We start from the raw sequence: 22,036 nt of genomic DNA on the forward strand, positions 1-22,036 counted from the left end.
AATACAGTAACTGTATGGACACAAACAGTTGAAGCACTGCAACACAGAAGTAGCCAAGCACAGGAACAAGAACCATAAGTCAGCATTTGCATCAGAATAAATCCTGTGTAGCCACAATCTCAAATGATTCTGACAACTAGAGTTTAACAGGCAGTTCTTTCTACATTGACACTTTCGGAAGTATCAGAAAACAAGAGCTGACAGAAGACTAACACACCGCAGTTATCAAAACAAGACACTAATGAATGGTATCAAAGGCTACAAAAAGGTCACAGAAGCAGAACAGCCAAATTATTTTTCTTACTACTGTGAATTCTCAAAGATCTTCCAAGTAAGCAAAGAAAGCAGAATGGAACTACTCTTCCTAACAAGGACTGTGCAATCTGGCAACAGATGATAAGATGACTGTAACACTTCTGCCTCTCAGAACTGAAGTTTAATGAAGGCACAATATTCATCCGGTTTAAAAAAAAATCCCACACCTCTAGCTGTTATGAGTGTGCAGAAAGAGCTAGAAAAGACTATTTCAGACCAGACATGGACATTTTGATGACTAGCAATTCTAGGTCCTCCAGGTAAGTAAGAATGTTAATGTTATTTGGTACATGCACTTAACTGCTATGTTAACCATAGCAAGTTCTTGATTATTTGGTTCTACTCCACACATACCTTGCGATTCAGCATTGCCCACATTAGAATATCCATTGTTCCTTTTGCAATAAGGAAGTGAATATTCACAGAACTGCACTGCCCAATTCGGTGTACTCTGTCTTCTGCTTGCTTAATATGGCCTGGATCCCAATATAATTCAGCAAACACAACATGAGTAGCAGCAGTGAAAGTTAAACCCTAAACAGAATAAGTATATGCATTTTAGAAAAAAGATTCCACAATCAACTCAATATCTGCCTTCAGTAAATCACTTCTGTCATCAATGCCTTCAGTGGCTGTACTCTTCAAGTTTCTGATTTCACGTATTTTCTTTTCTGTCCTACCTGACCAGCTGCTTGAATACTTAAAATAGCAACCCGTGTATCAGGATCCTTCTGAAACTGATTGACAAGATGTATCCTTTCTGCTGAAGGAACACTTCCATCTATTCGAATGTAGCGAACCTACAAAGTATCAGAGACAAAATTACATTATCAGTGTCTAGTTTTGGATCTAGTCACACTCTGTCCCCCAACAAAAATATGAAAACATCTGTTCTATTCCTGTCATTGAGACATCAGTACTTTTGCCCTTTGATTTACAATTAAGCCTCTACGTAGAGAGGTGTAGACTTAGTATTACCTATTTACAAAAGAAGACAATGAATATCAGATCTTAAAATACAATACTCCATAGCAGACTCTGTAAATTCCCTGACATGACTTATTAAAATTTCAAGCATTTGCAAAATAATAATATAAAAAGCAAAGTTAGCCACAATTCCCTAGCAATGCTTTAGAGTCCACGATCAAAATAATAAGAAAGTTGTTTGCAAACATTTTTACTGCTTTGAATTAAACATTCAGGTGAGATGAGAGTGTTTTGTAAAATTAAAAAAAAAAAAAAAAAAGTAAATAGAAGCATATTGATAGGAAATTTTGGGAAACAACTGCCTACAACATTGAGTCAATAATAACAAAGTATCACACCAGGTATGAGTGTTTACATTATCCTTAGATACAAAACAGTTCTTCAAAACCAGGACACCTTTTAATCCAGTGGCACTGACCTGTATATACTTAAAATCCACAGATTTCTGTACACACAGGCAATTCTACTGAATTCAAACAAAGCTTATATGTATTTGCAAATTCTGAAGTTAAATTTGTGTGTGCATTTGTTAAATCATTACCTTTTTTTCTATAACTGCCTCTGTACAGGCTTGAAGCATGCTTAAGTGATGAGCAAAAACTAGAAACTTCAGTTTGTCATTTTCAAGCATCATTTTGATATAGTCCTTTACTGCTCCTGCCTGGAGTAAGAGAGTTCATTTTCATTAGTTAAGACACACAAGATGTTCAAAAAGACAGTTTTTATTTTAATGGCTTTCAATTTCCTGTAATAGGAAAAGGTAAATTCCCATTTTTCCTGTTACCCATTTAAGACTTTGTCAAAATCAACACTGTTATACACAAAATTATTCAATCTAATTATAAGAAAACAAATGAACAAACACAAATTTATGTTGTCAAGAAACCTCAGAGGAAAAAAAAAAATAATCCAAACATTTACCATCAAAAAAAACCCCCCACACAATTACATGGCACTTCCTCCAGATTAAGATGTAGATAAAACCCCTTTAATTACAAGATCACTATCTGATGTTTTAAGCCATATTTAAAAAAACAAAAACAAACTGACAGAATGCAGTCTGCACAAGGGCTGCATTAGCACCATCCTGGGTCAGCTGCAGCAGCTGCTGGCACACAGGTATGTATGTCTCTGAAGCACCCACCTTCAGTATATCCCTAAGTCTGTCAGATGCATTTAGTGCTGTTGGGAGGCTGTATGCCTGGACAGTCTCAGCCAGCTTGGTGGACTCCTACTCAGTAACAGTTTTAACACTTAGCTGAGGTTGCTATAATGGGGCTCATCTTATTCTGTAAACACACAGGGTGAAAAAAAGAGCATTTCTCCACATTGAGATTATAAGAAACCTGAACCTCATCTAGTATTCAGGCCAATACAATTAGTTTTATTAAGTTAAAAACAGACGGGATATTTAAAATATATTAAGAAAAGACTTCCATGCTTACCTTGGCAATGGCTGTTTCTTTATACATGCGTGTGATTAGATTCATGACTTCAGGAAAGTGTCTTTCAGTGGAATCTGAATTCAGATTTCTCATTAATTTCTCCCACTCTGCAAATGTGGTATTTAAATTCTAATTGGTAGAAGAGACCAGTGGTTAGATATATAGTACAAAGCATCTTCTACCTCAACATATACATTTCAACATAAAATGTTTAGGAACTGAGTGCTTTTGAGAACTCTATCAAATTTGGCTGGAAGTAACTGTAGGGTTCAAAATCTAAGGGAAAGTAAGACACAAAGGAAAAAGACTGTACTAAAATTAGAGGGAATTTTATCGTTTTCTGATGCCACAAAAATTGCTACATTCATGCTCTTCGTTATATTTTAAAAAGAATAAGAGATGCTGTGTTATATATTCACACATTCTTTGCAACCACCTATAATACACATGCATACATATAAATACATATGAATACATAGATAGGACTATTTACGAACACATGCACTCTTAGCATAAGTGGAAAATTTACCTTAGCTGCAGCTCGTGGAAGGTCAAAAGAAATACGCTGCCTAACTTTGGGAGGCAACTGAGTTAGAACATCATTCTTCAGTCTTCTGATCATTATTTCACTTAAAAGTTGATGTAGTTCCTCTAAATTTGAAGCTCCTCTACAGTCCCATTGAGCTCTTTTACCAAAAAACCTGAAAATGAAAAATCAGAAATGGAGGGTACAAACTAGCTCTTCTAAATTCAATAGAAACCTTCAGTACATAATTAATTTTAAACCACACTATTACATAAGAAAGTATGCTAGGTGACACTGTTTACACTAGGTGCTCCTGTTTACACCACAGAGATGATTGCTTTCTGTCTGATTCTTTCCAATGCTAAAGCCAGAGCTGCTTTGACTTCCCAGCAGATACCGCTGTCTTGTAGGCATTTCTACTCATCAGATGCATACGATCCTCTATTTCATCCCAGCTACACTTCCCTTTCTACAGGAAGCAAAAGTTTCAGGTATAATTTTATAACTCTTGTTTCAATGGACTACTGAAAAGAATATACCACCATGAGAATGCCCTTTATTATATTATAGAGAAGAATAACTAAGAAAGAAGCTATCATGAAAGCTGCAAAGATCACCATTAATATTCCTTTGTTTCCCCTCCCCAGAAATTCCCTCCTAGTTAGAGTCAGAGATGGGATTTAAAGCTTAAGGTACCATCTTTAAATGGAATACTATTTTATAAGCAAGCTTAAATAGTGGAAGTAGGTTTAAGGTTAAAAAGCTAAAGGTTGAAAAGAGAAAGAATTTATTAACTTAGTTTTCCTTGTTCTTTTTCACTTTGTTGTTTTTTAAGGAAGTGTTTTTAAGGAACAGCAGCTTTTCTCTGTCAACATTGCCAAGAGATAACAAAATAACGAGCATGACAGATTTTGCTGCCTTTGGAGAAAAGCCCAGGTACCATTTTCCAAGGCCAGAAAAGTATGTTGCAAGCATGCAATTTTACTGGTAATTTAAAATAAACTAGATAATTTTAAGCTTTACTGAGCTTATGAACACTATTTTACTTGGCTGCCTATAACCATTTGCGAAACAGACCGAGGGACTTGCTTCTGCAGTGGTGAACTATTGGCATAACGCACTTAGAATGCTCTGTAGATGGCACACAGCATCATCTTTTACTCATATGCCTTCTTTGGTCTATTTATATGGCTGTCCTCAGAAAGGTTTCCTCCCTCGAGCTTGTGCACTGGGGATTTAAAAGACATGGTAGGCGAAACCACACAGAAATACTTTGGACCTCATCTTTAGAAACAGGTGTCTATGAACACCTAAAAAAAACCCCACAGCATTTCACAAAAAGGGCTGCATAAAATAATACTATCAAGTTTATTACCACAGGATGTTTTGTTTCAGCCAAGTCATGAAGACAAAGTTATTTACTGAAAGCTTGCCAAACCCTGAACTTGATTTCTATTACATTTATGGTATTCCAAAAATAAGATTACCATCTATGATTGAGTAGCTAACCATGCTGTACCCAAGCACACTTGTGGTGTGAAAATTACAGATGCATTCAGTCAAAACACCATGGAAAAAATAGCTTTTCTCTGAAAATTAGACAGCACTGCTCCATGTTATTTGAAGTTAAATGCTGATAAAATGCATATGATGGAGGGAGAAAAACAAGTTACATGAAAATGAAACCATGTAATTATTACTGTAAAAATTAAATCTAAATGCTAGCCAATTTAGCTGGCAAAATCTATTGCTTTGAAGTTATAGATAAGAAACCTTTTAGCTAAGAAATTTTTTAAAGGTTCTTGCTTTCTCATAACTTCTTTCATCCCAGACTGTATCAGATTCAGATGGATAAAACTAAGCACTTTACATCAGAGCTTCCTCTATCCCCTCTATTTTAGAATATAGCTAGAGAAACCAATCATTAAATTAAAGCTAAGGGAAGCAAGTCAGAGGGAAATGAATGCTCCTCAAGTTAATAAGTTAAAGCACAAGAAAGATGAAAATTCATTAAAGATGCAAGGGATACTGGACTTTCTTCCACCCATGCATGGGGGCATAGGAAAAAGACTAGATCCCATAATAAAGAGAGATGTAAATTATTACATGACATGAGCATAAGACAGTCTGAAACTCCAACTCTAAAGGTAAAATGTATACACTTCATACTAGTGACAGTAAATTTGTAAATAATTTTAAAGTGCTGGCAGTTTATTTCAGACTTTAAATCTTCCAATTTTGTCCTCAAATAAAGTCTCCTTTTCTCATCCTCTTTGATGGAGGAGATGGTACCTGACCCTGGCTTTCCAAGCAGAATGGTACTTAAGTACTACTTACAGATTCTCTCACTTCAAACGACAAGAAAATCGAAGACACTTATAGGAAAAGAGAGGCTGAGAGAGCTGGAGTTGTTCAGCCTGGAGAAGAGAAGGCTCTGAGGAGACATTAGAGCAGCCTTCCAGGACCTAAAGGGGCTGACAAAAAGCTGGAGAGAGACTTTTAACAAGGGCAGGTAGTGACAGGACAAGGGGGAATGGCTTTAATCTGAAAAAGGGTAGATTTAGATTAGATAGGAAGAAATTCTTCACAATGAGAGTGGTGAGGCAGTGAAGCAGGTTGTCCTGAGAAGCTGTGGATTCCCCATCCCTGGATGGGTTCAAGGCCAGGCTGGATGGGGCTTTGAGAAACCTGGTTTACTGGAAGATGTTGGAACTAGATGATCTTTAAGGCCTCTTTCCAACCCAAACTATTCTATAATTCTATGAAGTACAGACATACCTGACACGAGCATTGCAGTATTTTTTGGCATATTCACTCCAAGTTCCGAATCTTCCTGGAAACAGTGCCTCAATCTGCATGAAAAGCTGAATTAAAAAAAAAATAGCAATACTGAAAAATTGCCTGTAAACATAAGACTATTCAGAAATAATTGTTACATGATTACTGTGTTAAATTTCCATTCGGTAGTTGCACACAAAGTACACAGCTTGGTAGACATGCAAAAATATTCCACAGGAGTATGCATGTGCCTTCAGACAGGACAGTTTTGGGAGACCCTCAAAGAACAGAGCACCCTGAACATCACAGCACTATGCTGATGACTTAGAAAAGACTTATACTGGACAAGAAAACATGGATAAGAAGATGTTATTCCTAAAAATGCAATTTTTGTCATTTGCCAGGTACACGGGCTTCTGCAAAGCTTCAGTGCAGCTATTCCATGAATAGTCTGTTTCTTAAAATAAATGGAAAACCTACTCATTCTTTAGTTTTACTTCCAAAAATAGACAATGTCAATACAGACCAGAAATTCCATGCCTTTTTTCCTGGTTGAATATCATAGAATGGTTTGTTCTAGAACAGAGCTGGTTCCAACCCCCCCTGCCACTGGCAGGGACACCTTCCACTACACCAGGTTGCTCAAAGCCCCATAGCAGGAGGTAAATATCAGTTTTGACAACCTAAAGAACCTAAAGACAACCTAAAGAACCTAAACCCAGAAAGAATCTTACTTTATAAGCTGCTTTACTGTCAAAGCTTTCTGAATTCAAAGGTCACTACTAGATCTGACACACTGTTCAGAAGAAGCAAGGGGGTAGCATAGAGACAAACGATAATATAGAAGGCTCTCTCCTAAATGCATTCCCCTGCTATCTTCTTAAATCTACTGTGCATCACTTCTGCCATTTAAGCTTTCATATTACCTAATCACATGCCAGTGACCTCTCCCAAAAAGAAAATTCCTATAGCCTGATTTTGTTCTTCATAGGCTTCTTTCAAGACAAAAGTTAGGGAATTGAAAAGCACTATTAAGAAAAAAATAAAAAAACAAGTTAAAACAAAACAAAAACCCCTCAAACCCCAAACCAAAAAAACCCCCACCAAACCCAATTTAATCACCCAACTGAAATGCTATTTTAATATTTTATAGGCCAAACAAGAAACTGCCTGTAATTATTTGCTATAAAAGTACATAAATAAAAATTAATCATGTTTTTAATTTCCTATACATATTCCGTTTAAAGACTTCACAGAAAGATTCTGCTTATGACACAAAACTGATTAAAGAGATGTAATGCTTTTTAAACTCTGCCTTATAAGCCACGGCAGAACTTTGGTGCCACTATGAAAACCTCTCAAATCATTTTCCATTTGGTCATGAATTTTGACCCCATTACCATGATCAAGGAAAGTTTGTATGGAATTTCCTTCAAGGGCCTTTAGCAATGCTTCTTACTGATCTTTGTACCAATGCACAACACACTTTCTAACTTCAGTTCTTCTTCCAGGGCTGGTTGAAATGTCTTTGGCACATGTGCAGGCAGTTTCAGAATTATCCACACCCACAGAAATAAACATTTGTTTTAAAGTTTTAAGCAAACACTCATAATACACCAACCCCTTTTTCATACAGTGGATATCTTTCTCAAGATATAACCTCTCTGACCAAATTAAAGGGTCTTGACATAATTCTGTTTACACAACAAGAAACTCTAAAGTGTAAAGTATTACCTATATAACCCTTATAAGGTCCCTGGATACAAATCAGCTCTTATATTCCATTAATTTCTATATTTGATAAATAAAGGCAGTTTTCTTGGGTTCAGTATAAAACTCAAGTAGGTTTCAGTTTCCTCTTTGCTCCTCCCCAGTTCCATAAGTTGGATTTCCTCCAAAGAAAAATTTATCTTTCTGGACTGCAACACGCACAGGATGTATTTTTTTTCCACTTATGTAATACAAGTGAACATTAGGAATATTCAAAAGACCAGCTACAAATAAAGGACATCCTATATCAAGCAGAAGATTTAATACAAGTTCTTATCTACCAAGGACTCTTCTACACAGTAGGACCAAATAATTATCTACTTCGACTCTTATTTTCTCTTCCATCCAACAGTCTGTTACATGTAAGATCAATTTCTTATCAGAAACGCTGTTTCAAGTCACCTGTGCATGAGTGCAAAAAAAATCTGTAAAACATCAGTGTAATCAACTCAAAGACATTGTTTTCGTCCTCTTACTTGTGCTTCCTAATGCAGCAAGTGCAGGTTTGATGTTATAATGCATATAACTGTACATATTCAAGTAAACTACAAAATTGTTCATTTATTACTGACACTAGCCTTAAAAAACAAAACACATTATGTCAAATACCTCTTCAGGTCTTCCTAGAGCAGGAGTTCCAGTAAGAAGAACAGCTCTAAGAGCTTTCTGCACAATTGGCAATAAAATCTTGCTACGGGTGGCATTTCTGGATTTCATGTAGTGTGATTCATCAATCACAACTACCTTAAAGTTCTGCCTGTACAAGGCGTCTACTAAAGTCTGGGCATCAGAAGTTAACAGGCCATACCCCAGAATCGTTACTTTGCTGGTTGATATTCTCCTAAAAGAGAAAATACAGAAGTTTTCTTAGCAAATTTTCATTGTAGGAAAATGAAAATAGCAAATGAATTACACCAAACTAATTTTTTTTAAAGACATATGTATGATTGATTAATCAGTGGGCTGTCAAACTAATAATAACAGCTTTTCGTGTTTATAACACATTAGCATCTCACACTTACAAATCACACACATTTCATAGCCATTTTTAAAAGACAGACATTACATTTAAAAGGAAGTTCATTTATCTGGTTGCATTCAACTTGTGCCGATTTCCAGGAGTATTGCATTGGATAAACCTACTTTCTGGATAAAAATATTGCACAAGTCAGATCATTATGAGCACATTATGTAAACAGCACCCAATCACCTGAAGTAATAAAAAAAAAAAAAAGGCACAAGGTGAAAAATTAGTGTTTAGTTGGAAAGCAACTTCTTACAATAAATTTAAAGACACATATAGGCCCAAGGCACAAATTAATTTTAAATCACTAGAGAGCACTGTGGCCCTTCAGGAGCCTTTGAGCAGCACAGGAACTCTTAAGAGTTATTAGACAAACAAGTCACCAGAATGAGAGTCATAGCTGGTCTAGCCATCTGTCAGACGCTACTGCTCTGCTGGCATGATTTTTATTTGTTCTCCAGTAGCACCAGATCAAAGACCTAACTAAGCTGAAGTTTCCTTGAGTATTTATGAGGAAGAAAGTATATGCATGTGTATATTCATGTTTCTGGGTATGGAAGAAGAGGCAATGGTTAAGAGCACTGGCACTGTGGTCAATGCACTACAGATTCTGGCTGTCAGTGTATGGATAAATGCAGCAAACAGGAAAACAAGAATTTCCCATACCCCATTGTGAAAGGCGGATAAAAAAAAAAAAAGACAAATAAAATTATTTATTCTTGGTGGAATCAACTTAGTCAAGAAACAATTTCAAATTTAGTTAGAAATTATAAGATACCTAAGTATATTTTAATCTGTTTAAATTAAGAAGTTAACATTCAAGCAGTAAATTTCATTGCTAAAGTTTTGAAGAAAAGCAAGTATTGAATGGAGAGAAATCCAAGCTGAACATATGGAAGCAAAATGTTACAAAATGCTTAACCAAGTTTGGTAGCTGCATTTTTGCATTTTCTTGCAAATGCATAAAACACTTTTTAATGTTAAAATATTAATCAGTTCAACAGCTACCTCGCTTACAGCTAGGAAATCTCCTGGGAGTTAAAACAAGCAGAAACCCAAGTTTTCCTCTTCCCTTGCGGTTGAATAAAAGTGATAATGGTTAAGGTCTACCTCTTTTAAAAATCTTAAAGAGACAAAATGAACATAATTGTTTGCTGTTTACTTTTTCCATTATTTTCCCTATTTCACATTTCTCCTTCCTGCATTCAGCACTATAAGCATTAAGTTTGTGTACACTTCAGCTAAATAGCTTTAAAAAAAAAAAATAAAAAAAGAAGGCTCATTGGATCCTTATTTTAGTTCCCATATTCCTATGATAAACTTACATATTGACTAACAGTAGCAACTGCTACTTTTAAAATGCATTTTCATTTGGATTTCTCTGGTTACCACAAGGAAGGTTCCAAGCTGCTGTCCCATCTGCACATCTTGGCAGTCAAGTCACTTTCTGATACTCCTCAGACAACATGAAGATCAGTGTCCCTTACCCAGAAGTTTTAGAACAACATCTAGACATTACCATGAAATCAAGCATGTCATTTACAGTAAAGCAGACTAAACAATACCCTTGTAATTCAGTGCAATAGGAGAGTTATTAGAATAACACACAAGACTGAAAGTCTCTCTTCCATGAATTCATGCTATTAAGTCTACAGATAGAAAGCCTAGGTCATGATGATGTTTTCAGTTATTTAGAGATTACTTACTCTAACTCACAAATTTTCCTCAGTGTGCTAAATAGAATTTTAACAATAATTACTTTATTTTAAATGTACACCAAAGGTTTTCTAAAAATGTGTTCAAAATGTTTTACAGAGGCTTATGAATGAGGTAATTCATCAGAGTTGAGAAGAACTGTGTATGTTCAATTTCAGACACACTGAAGTAATCTAATTTTCAGTAGACAAGCACTTGCCATTTTGCAAGAACCAGATCTCTCGACTTCAAAGGAGGTGAGCAACTACCACATTATAGTAATACAAAACCAGGAGGAGTGGCTGACACACCGGAAGGTCACACTTCCATCCAGAGTGACCATGACAGGCTGGAGAAAAAGGCTGACAGGAAACTCATGAAGTTCAACACGGAGAACTGAAGAGTCCAGCATCCTGGAAAAACCCCATGCACTATTATATGCTGGGGACCACCCAGGTGGAAAGCAGCTTAACAGAAAAGGACCTGGGGGTCCTGGTGGACACCAAGTTGAACATAAGCCAGCACAGTGCCTTTGCAGCAAAGAAGGTGAATTGTATCCTCAGCTGCATTAGACAAAGTATTACCAGCAGGTTGAGGGAGGTGATCCTTCCTCTGTACTCAGCACTGGTGAGGCCAGTGTCCAGTTCTGGGCTCCCTAGTACAAGAGAGACATGGATGTACTGGAAAGAGTACACCAAAGGGCCATAAGGTGACTAAGGGCCTGGAGCACTTCTGTGAGGAAAGGCTGACTGGGACTGTTCAGTCTTTAGGAACAAGAAGACTCTTGAGGCATCTTACTAATGTAAATACCTGAAGAGAAAGTGTAAAGAAGATGGAGCCAGGGTCCTTTCCATTGTGCCCAGTGACAGGCCCAGAGGAAATTGGCACAAACTGAGACACAGGAAGTTCCCTGTGCACACCAGGAACGCTTTTTTTTTTATTACTGCAGGTGTGACTGAGCACTGGCACAGGCTATCCAGAAAGGCTGTGGGGTCTCCATCCTTGGAAATACTGAAAAACACCTGGATGCAGTCCCAGGCAACTGGCTCTAGGTGGCCCTGCTTTAGCAGAGCAGGGCTGAATAAGTTTGTCTGCAGAAGAACAACAAACTTTACTCACCCAGTATCAGTTTTGTTCTGAATGATGCTAATATCATCTGGAGAGAGTTCTGGAATCCACTTCTCCACCTCATCAACCCAAGGGTACCTCAGAGATGAAGGTACTACAACTAAGAGAGGCCATTCGTTTTTATAGTAATAGGAGATGGCAATTGCTTGAATTGTTTTACCGAGCCCCATCTGGGAAAAGAAAAGATAAAAATTAAAAACAGAAGTCTCTGCTCAGAAAGCATATTCCATTCAGAACCACCAAAATTATTTTGCAAAGGCAAAACAGATAAAGGAAACAAAGCCAAAGAACTACTTGCACAGTATCTATTTTCTTGTCAATTTGTTACCACAGATCCTATTTTATGAAAGTAGATGCTTCTCTTTAAATGGATTAATACATATGTTATATCTAGTTAGGTCACTAAAGCTGAAAAAAGCATTTCCATTAATTTCAGAAGATTGTCTCTTTCAGGGCATTAGTAGGATAGACTACAAAGATCAAACTCTTTAACTTGTTAAGCTACCAAAAACATTTTAAAGACTATGCAAAGGGAAGAAAAAAATGGGATGTCTTCTTAAAATAAAAATGATGACTTTATCCTAATTTGCATAAGCAACTGAAGAACAAAGGAAGATCTATATGAAGAACTCGACTTTTGACCCAGTAGGTCAACAAAAAGAAACTACTGCCTTCATTTACCACGGCTAACAGTTTCTCTTTAACACAGAAGAGGAAGTCCACCTAGTGGAGAATTCAGGTTACAAACAAGGTGAAGGGTAAAGATACAATACATAGATACGTATTCAACAAGAAAGTACTCACTTCATATCATACAGGTAAGAACACTCCCATCTAATGACTTATAAATACAGATAACAATAGATGACTATAAGATCCAGAATTTGGGGTTTGTTTAAAAAATAAAACATCCAAGATTTTATCAAAGAATGAAGCTATTTTCTCTATTTGTTCATGGCAACAAATTTCCTCTATTTGTTATATGGCAAGAGACAGTTCCAGACTCCTGTTAAGCACTAAAGCAGAGACTGGCCTTAAAGTATTCTTTTAGTTTAAGATTACTAATGTAATCTTAAAGTTTGGATTATCCAGCGGGTATTTGAGTTGATTTGCTGCTATCTAACTACTCATGGTAGAGACATAAAAGAACAACTTACTTATATCCTCAGTATTAAGTTTAAATGGACTGATGTCATGGTATCATGAGATTTCCCAGGTATAGAAAACATAATGAATCTTTCTACTATTACTAGAAATTAAAAAAAAAAAAGGCAGAGAAGTACTGCGATACTAAGTTTCCACTAAAACCTGCCAAGTTTTCACTAAAATTTTCCTGCAAGCCCCCCTGGTGTCACCGGTAGTGCTTGAGCCAGCTGAAAACAAATCCAATGTTATTTTTTTGTTGGTTGCCACAGCTGTCTCACTAACTCAGACTGCCCAGTCACTGGTGACGTTCCAGGCAACTGAGCTGAAATAAGCAGGGAATAAACGGCAGGTGTCTCTGCAGTAGCACACCCATTACTGAATCTAGATCCCATATACCTGATCACCTGTCTAGGTCAGACTCCCCACACACACACTCATTTTCCCTCCTCATGTTTCAAGAAAACCCAAATTAGAATTAGGAGACTACATCAATCCCCAAACATTACCTCCTTTTTGGTAAGATTTTAATTGACAACACATCAAGAACATTATACACTATAAAAAAATGTTTTATCTGTGGGAAGAAATGCTGGAATCAAATTTCCCTAATATGGAATAAAATACAAGTTTTCAACTGTATGTGAGTAATGAATTTCACTATTACTCTTGATCAGTGCATTTAAGAAAATTCATCTTTGGAAGGCGTATCTGTTCAAAATCCACCTCTCTGGGCCAGGAATGTCTCCTGATCCATTAAAAATAGCTACGAAATTACAAAGTGCTAAAAAATAAAATAAATCAACTGAGTTAATATTTTAAGATTGAGTTAATAGAGGAGATGTCACGTAAATAACCTCCTAAGTTTTCTCACAGATTCTTTTAAGCTTATGTCAGGTTCCATGTTTGGGTTGGGGGGGGGTTCTGGTTTTTTTTTCCTCTGTGTGTGGGGTTTGTTTTTGTTTGGTTGGGTGGTTTTTTGTGTCCCTGATTAGACGTTTTCAGAGTATCTGCTGAATATCAGAGGAATTAGGCCTTTTCATTACCAACCTTTCTGCCCACATCTCTCAAACAAAAAAAAAGCCACATCTGTAGGAAGCACATTCATATAAAAAAAAGTGGTGTTAGAGAAACAGGAACATCACTTACCTCATCAGCAATCATACACCTAAATAAGAAACAAAAGAGAGGGGAAAAAAGCAAAAATATATAGTAAATGTAACATAAATTTATAATAAACAATTCATAAGTATTGGTTTAAGTTATGGATTTACTGAATCAATGAAAGGAAACAATGTAGACTTCATTCTTACAGATATCAACTGCAAAAAGTAAATTTGTTATGAATTTGAAAGGAAGTATGCCAATTATTGTAAAAACGTATATTCAATTTGTTAGCATTACTGAAGAACTTGCATTCTAAAACTGAATTGCTGCTTTGGTCTAGTGCTAAATTACTTGTAATCTTAAGTGACATTTTCAAAGCAAGAAGGCCATCTTCAATTTTTTTTGTCTTTCAGATACAGCAATGGTTTTTCTGCTTCATGATTACGGATTATTTATACATCAGACTGATTTTAAAAAGCTGCTTTCCAGAGCTGTCACATTTGTTTTGAAATAGAAACAGACAATCCCTCTCCCCCACCAATTGTGTTAGCTAAAGTAGTAAAAAATTGACTTACATTTTTCCCCATTTTGGAGTCACTTACTTAAAGCTATGCCATGTAAAGACAATGACAATTCCAAGCCCACCGTCAAAACTAGCACATTCTGTTCAGCATGCTCACATTTTCTAAGCATTAAATGTCACCTTTTGTATGAACTTCTTATAAGTATTTTGAGTTATTTAGTTTACTTCAGTTATTTAGTACATACATTCTTAACTCAAGCAGAGTCTAGGGAACTTAAATGTTTCTAGCCCACGCAAGCTTCTTCATCAAATCTTTGAGACTAGATGAAGGACAAAGGAAATTATTTGATGGACATTTAGTTAAGCCATTAAATGGATAATGCATTTTCCAATGTGTACCCGCAGTTATTTTACAATCTCAGCTTTCAACTACTTCACAAACTTTTACCTCTACTACTTTACACACTTTTCCACACTGGAAACCCCCTCTGACACTGTAAAACAAACAAAAAACCCCAAAATCTAACCAACAAACATATCCAATTCAAAAGCGTTATCAAAAGAATTAAAAGAGCTTGTTCTACCTCTAGTAATTATTAGATAAAATACATATATCAAATTCATACACACTGTTGTTGTTTAAGCCCAGCTGTGAACCACACAGTTCTGAATGACACAGCCACTCACTCACTCCCCACCTTCTTCCCCCCCCTGCTCCCAGAGCGATGGGGAGGAGAACTGAAAGAATGTAACTCCCACGGGTTGAGATAACAGCACTCCAGTAACTAAGGTATAATACAAACCACTGCTGCTACCAATAATAATGGTAAGAGGAATAACAAGGGGAGAGGACACAACCGCTCACCACCCGCCGACCAATACCCAGCCCGACCCGAGCAGCGATCTGGGCCTTCCTGGTAACTCCCCCCAGTTTATATACTGGGCATGACGTGCTGTGGTATGGAATAGCCCTTTGGCCAGTTCGGGTCAGGTGTCCTGCCTCTGCTTCCTCCCGGCTCCTCCTCCTCCCTGGCAGAGCATGAGACTGAGAAAAGTCCTTGGTCGCAGTAAACATTACTGAGCAACAACTAAAAACATTGGTGTTACCAGCGTTGCTCCCAGGCTGAAAGTCAAAAACACAGCACTGCACCAGCTACTAAGAAGGGGAAAAAATGACTGCTGTAGCTGAACCCAGGACACACACTAATGAATTCAGAGGAAGGCACAAGTCCAAGCAAAAACTGTGAAGATAAGAGGGAGGTGAGGAAACAACCTACTCCCGTTAAGTCTTTCAACAAGGCGATGACTTAAAATTTCTCTTTTCTCCTATAGCAACCCTGGATTACATGAAGATACAGATTTACTAAATATCTTCAGACTAGAATCAATGGCCCTGAATTCCAAGGCAAGATCTGAAATGGGCACAAAGTGTGAATTTCTGCAATTTCATAGCAATACCTGCTTGGGCTGCAGTTAGATAACTGGCAATTGATTAATTCTCTAACTACTAAGTAATCTGGGAAGTTTTTCAAGCATTATATAATTTTGTAAATTGTCATAAAAAGCTAACTGGAAGAATAACTCCCACCAGTCGGTATCATAGTGCCACACAAAGGTCATAGGCTTAGTCAAACCACTGATGGAGAAACACAGCAATGAGTGTGTTGTTGATTGAACTAAGTGACAGCAATAGACTGACAGCTCAATGCAGTCCATCACTTTGCTTGAGTATTTATAAACGTTTACTGACAGAAAAAAGGTGCCATGTCTCAGAAATGATGAAATATTTCAAGCTCTGGAAGGGAATAAACTTCACAGGCCATTCTTTGTCTTCCCTCTGACTCAAGTATCCTTCTGCCTTGTGGCTTCCACTTATTATTCCCAGTAGCTTTCAGTCAGACGCAAACTAGCCTTGATGAATTGCTCTGGATGAATTCTTCTTCATAGTCTGCTCCGAGCCACTGCATCTTCTAGGGAAACTGAAACTTCCTGTACTCCTATGGTGCATATCTATATGTGCATCCACTGCTCCATGTAACTGAAATGCAATGCTCCTTCCATGAAAAAACAGGAAAGATCTTCCAGGTCTTTTTGTCTATAATAAAATCTAACACACCAAGATAGAACTGTTCTGTATTTTGATACTGAAAATCTTTTAAAGTAATACGGAACTGCTCTTGAGTGGTATGTACTCTGAAGTTAGTGTAGCTATGCAAAACCACAACAGAAGTCTCTTCTGCATGAACGCCAGGCACTTTACACTAATGATTAATGCTTTAGCAGCACTATCAACTTAGAACTGTCATTACGTCTAATAACATGCATATTGCCATGGGGCCAAAATGGACATTTCTGTGGACAGAACAGAGATCTCAGCAGAAGACGCATACTGGCACTTTCCAGACATGATGTACAAGATAAATGGTATTCTGAGAAACGTCGTATACTGCTGTTTGCTCACTCCATCTGCCACTGTAAGTTTAATCAAGTTTTCAACTAACAAAACTAATTCAAAATATATCTTATATAAATTAATTTTTTATAAGTAACAAACTATCTACTTTCAATAGCTTTGTAACCACAGCTCCCCAGCCAGTTGTTAGAGATGGAGAGATGAAGATAGAGGAAGAAAACATAACAAAACAAACCCCCAAGTTTGCAAAGATTTATAAAGGAAAAAGTCAGGAAAAGAATTATTTTTAGTGGCGACTCATGATTGTGGGGCCTTAATGCCTATGATTTGCAGCTGGGCAAAGACATTTATTTGCAGACAACTAAAACACAACACTAATTTAAAAATAATGTTAGTTTTTGCTCACTTCAAAGACTGGGGTTTTTTTTCCCCTTTATTTAATACTCACTGTTAATTGCCTGAACTGAAGTTTACAAACCCAAGTTTTTCTTTTTGCAGATTCTTTCAGAGACCAACTGCTTTCAGTATAATAATCATGCTTTTTAAAAAGAGTTTGAAGCCTGAAATTAATTGGAATGCACAACAACCTACTGTTGCAGGGGTTTTAAAACTCCTTACACGAATGTAGAAAATGAGTAAGACTACAGCAATTAACTACAGCGCAGAAGCATCTCAAGAATAAACCAAATACCACCTTCAGCAATGTAGTATAAGGATATCAGAGCAAATGTACAAATATAGCAATAACCGAAAGTATATTGCATCCAAGTAGCATCTGGTAGTAAGGAAATGTGGTAAAGAGGACAGGAATACAAATGTTCCTTGCCAACTTGTGCTGACAAATACAGTATTTCTCAGTATATCAAGTTACATTTTAGTAGAACTGCATAAATAATGAAATGCTAATTAGGCCAGTTCAGACACACAAAAATCAGTGAGAATACATAAGATCCAACTGCACTGTACTTTGGCATATGTGAACTAACTCTTTGGACTTCATTCTTTTTTTCAGGATAACAAGCTAAAATGGAGAAATTCAGAGTGATTTACAAATTGCTCTGACAATTAGAAGATGAATAGCAATTAAAATAAAAAGCCTTAAGAATGCATCAACCACGAAAACAGATTTTTTTTGCATAAAAGTGGATTTTTTCATTAGAGCAAAGTGTAGCCACTTAAACTTTGATGACAAGTACCTGCTGAAGAGTAAGAAGCTGTTCTGTTTTTCTATTTGCACTCATTTTTAGACTATGCTCATACAATCTTTGCTGCTATAGAGTATCTTTTCATGTCTTCCACTTAATAGGTCTGAAGTGAAATTTCTTATGTAGCAGCTTATAAATATTTATAGAAACTCATCATGTTGTTGCTGGTAAATGAAGTACAAAGTAACTACCATCATTTTATCTATAAAATAACCACTCTTAAAAGATTATCAGTGTAAAGTGACCAACACAGTTTTATCTTCGTTGTTTCTGCACTACCAACACAAAGAGAGATTCCACAGGAACAACCATATGCTTAGAAGTTACACATCTATAGTGACATTTTGCTATTTAGTTAAGTTTTCATTGTCTTCCCCCACTCAATGATGAAAGAGCTTTGTCATAAGTAGCTTGGATTTTCTTCCTATAATTGCAACGCATACAATTTTTTAGTCATTCAAACATTCAGCTACACGCATCATAGATTGATATTAATCAGGTGCACAAAACTGTTTTTAAAGCTTCAGTTAAAGAGTATCTGAAGGTGTTAAGTCCTTTGTTATGATACAGTTAGCAACATGAATCACTGCTTTAATCCACACTCTTCATACTCCAATTCCTAAAGTGCTACAGTTTTAAAATTGCCAATTGGTTAACATTATTGACACACCTGATAGAATTTTGAAATCACACAAAAGGTAAGTTTATGATACAAGTAGAAGTTAATAAAACTATTTTAAGTGGAAACTGAGGATATTCAAATTATTTTATGACTTTATGCATTTCAGAGCACTTATCCTCTGTAGCTTTCATGGTTTTAGAATAAATATAATACATTAAGATGCCTGCTTAATGTAGTTACAAAATATGAGAAATCCAAAATTTTTTCATTAGCCTCTAGGGCAATGAAAAATAGCTTATATTACTGAGAGGGAAGTCATCAACTGTTTCCCATTTATAATCACCACAATTAGATTTGAAATGTACAGAACTTCCCTGTCATTATAGCCCAAACCACACAGAATTTAGATCTAATAGTTGCATTAATCTGTTAAAAAGCAATACTTTACATTTTGCTTTACATAATCTTAAAAATATGCAGCCTCTACTTAAAACAAACTTCAGGATGTTCTATATTATTGCAGTCAGACAAGTTGCCAACATGAACATAAAGGTTCCATGCTGTCAGAGCAGAAGAAACAGATCTTCAGCTACACTGAAGGGACAAATATGTATTTTTGTTTCATGTATTTTGACTGCAAGAAGACAGACTTCTTGTTCTCTGAAGTTCAATTAGTCATTTCCTCTCAACTGGTAGTTACCCAATCTGAGCTTCATCATTCATATCCCATCTGTTCATATGACACCTTAATAATAGCTCTATCCGAGAATATAAATCAGAGCTATGATACGCAGTTTCATATCCTGTTATAAGCTCAGCCCACATGGTCAAAAGTTTCAGAAAAGCAGAGGAAAAAAATCATTTTAGATGTCTCAGTTACACTTACTCTCAGCAGCCAAGTCCAACCATGCAAAAAGCACCAGAGTCGATGGCAAAGTCTTTCAGATTCTTTCCCATTTGATTTTTAAATGTTTCCCTTCTTTGTAGTGAATCCTGTGGCTAGCATTTGAATACCTGTCTATTTATCAAGGAAATGTGCTATTTTCTCCTAACAGAAAGCATCGTAATCCCATTGGGATGTGTTGCGTGCACTGCTTCCTACTATTCATAACCCTTTTGCAGTTTTAGGATTAGCAATGGGCTTTGGACACAGTAGTATCTTTCATAAATAGAAGTGAACCACATAGTCTGGTCTCCACTAGGATTTAAAAACCCTTTCATTTCGAGATGCGTTAGCTTTAAAATAAAACTACCTTTTCCACTGAAATGCAAACACAAAGAGCAAAACAGGAAGCTTTGTGTGAGAATGTATCCTGGTAAGTGAATACGCATGCAAAGAAGACAGCAAGAAGGTGTACTGGTTCACCCCAGGTGCACATAGGTCCAAAATGCAAGCACCTGAGATCATACACAAAACCCATCACTGTGTTTGAAGCTTTCCTCTAAATGTGAAGAATCACATAATCTAAGGGACAAGTCAGATGAGTCAGAACCACAGAAGCAGATATCGGGAGTTAGCATGCATCATCAGAACAGTCCTGTAACGGTATCAACAACCAAGCAAAGGTGTGCTTATAGATGTACTTACAGATTCTTACCACAGCAAATCTTCGAGAGAAACCAGAAGTTAGCAAAAAACAGGTGAAAGAACTAAAAAAGTAAGCCAAAACCTAGCCTTAGGAAAGCTCTGGTCAGAAAAGCTCTGCCTGTGGAAGGATAGAAATTACAATTTTTCAAACCTCAGAGAGCGCAGAAAGGGCTCCTGGCTGTGCTGATGTCAAGAAGATTGGAACAACTTTGCAAAGCAAAAGGAGAAGCAGATGTCTAAAATTTTATGCAGATATGTTGACTGAAGAAGAAGGAGGAAACTGAGGGTAAGATCATGTGGCATATGTCATATGGCCACAAGAAAATAGTCTGTATCAGAAAGAGATTAATACTAAAACAGTTTCATAAAACAAGTCTCAGGGGGAAAAAACAGATTAAAACTCTTTAAACCAAAATAATTTCTATTTCTGTGTATCTGAGTTATATTCAGGTCACCCCTTTTGAAATGCAAAAACCAAGCAAAAAAATACAGTTAAAGATTCTTACATAAATTATGGCTCCAGCAAGATATCTTTGCAAAGACGAGGAATCTAATTTCGAACTTTGTTCTTGCAAGAATACCAATTAACAGCACTCTGACATGTACTTCAGGTCTATATAACCAAGAATCCTACTAAATCATACAGTTTGTGCTAGAGGATTCTTGCAACTACAGAAATACTGTGCAATAATAGCCTCTCTAAACTAGACAATTCTGCTTCCTTACATGGAGGATTAGAAGCTAAAGGGGTATAGGAATCCAATATACCTATTGCTTGCTTGTGGGAATTATTTAACTTCTTGATTACTTTTCAACAGCTATTTATCTAGAAAAAAAGTTAGAACTGCAGATAACTTCCTCAGAAAAAACTCCTTCACTTTTAAGTGCATTTTTCAAGACAGTCAAAGAAGTAGCATTCCGTATCTTAAAACACTGAAAAATTTTGTTACTACTGAAATGAATTAAAATTGGTTTTGTTAATGCAGTCTTTGGAACATGTTGTACAGAGGAAGCTTGCATCTTCCTCTCACTAATGTGGGTGTCCTGATATTCTTGGGATTCTCACCTACTCATGTGAGTCAGTTTTATATAACGCTACAACATATAATTTACCTCCTACTCACAAGCCAACACTTTAGCACTAACATCTTAACCAAGGGTTATTTAAGGAATCTGAACTTAGTACATTTTTATATAAAACTGCGCAAGCAACCATTACGTTTGTGTGTCAGTAATCACAGCATGCAGTCCTAAAACTAGAACAAAGAGAGCTCACTTCCTTGCTCTCTTAATCAAGGTTGTTTCACCAAAAATAGAGCCCCAGAAGATTTAAGCTAGATTATACCCTTGCTCTTGAACTACACCAGGTATTTTAAAAAACCCTAAATAATCAAAAGCCAATCCTCAATCTAATGTAAGATGCACTTAATCGCCACATCTGCAGTGCTAATGTTTCTCTGAAGGAATGTAGAGGAGAATGGTTGTACTGTCTTACGCTTTTCTCCAACACTCTTCAACATGTAACACAAAAAAACATCTAAAATGCTTTATTAAGATTTGAAAGCTATGAGAGCGTATTTGCCAGCGTGTTCTAGTATTTTAGCTTTGACCAAGATGTGTGGAATAACACATATCAAGTTGAAGGTTAAGCTCAGACACTTCAATAGGTTTTTAGAATATATTACATGAACTGTTAAATGATAAACATTCTAGTCAAGATGACACCTAACTGTTACAGTGAAAAGCCTACCTATTCAGTCACTGGCT

General features: G+C 36.5%; 1 protein-coding gene across 1 annotated transcript in view; it reads right to left on the reverse strand.

The window, feature by feature from the left end:
* The window catches only part of ZRANB3 (zinc finger, RAN-binding domain containing 3), a 42,990-nt gene that overhangs the window by 13,002 nt on the left and 7,952 nt on the right, over positions 1-22,036 (reverse strand). Inside the window, exons 2-10 of the mRNA XM_010019406.1 lie at positions 13,961-13,979; positions 11,660-11,838; positions 8,431-8,662; positions 6,052-6,137; positions 3,277-3,448; positions 2,748-2,876; positions 1,844-1,963; positions 996-1,115; positions 670-849 (exon numbers count right to left, since the gene is read on the reverse strand). Of these exons, the coding sequence (XP_010017708.1) occupies positions 670-849; positions 996-1,115; positions 1,844-1,963; positions 2,748-2,876; positions 3,277-3,448; positions 6,052-6,137; positions 8,431-8,662; positions 11,660-11,838; positions 13,961-13,979 (1,237 nt within the window). The remainder of the gene's footprint in view (positions 1-669; positions 850-995; positions 1,116-1,843; positions 1,964-2,747; positions 2,877-3,276; positions 3,449-6,051; positions 6,138-8,430; positions 8,663-11,659; positions 11,839-13,960; positions 13,980-22,036) is intronic.

Source organism: Nestor notabilis, unplaced genomic scaffold, assembly GCF_000696875.1.
Source record: "Nestor notabilis isolate BGI_N333 unplaced genomic scaffold, ASM69687v1 scaffold3218, whole genome shotgun sequence".
In the NCBI taxonomy this organism is placed as follows: domain Eukaryota; kingdom Metazoa; phylum Chordata; class Aves; order Psittaciformes; family Psittacidae; genus Nestor; species Nestor notabilis.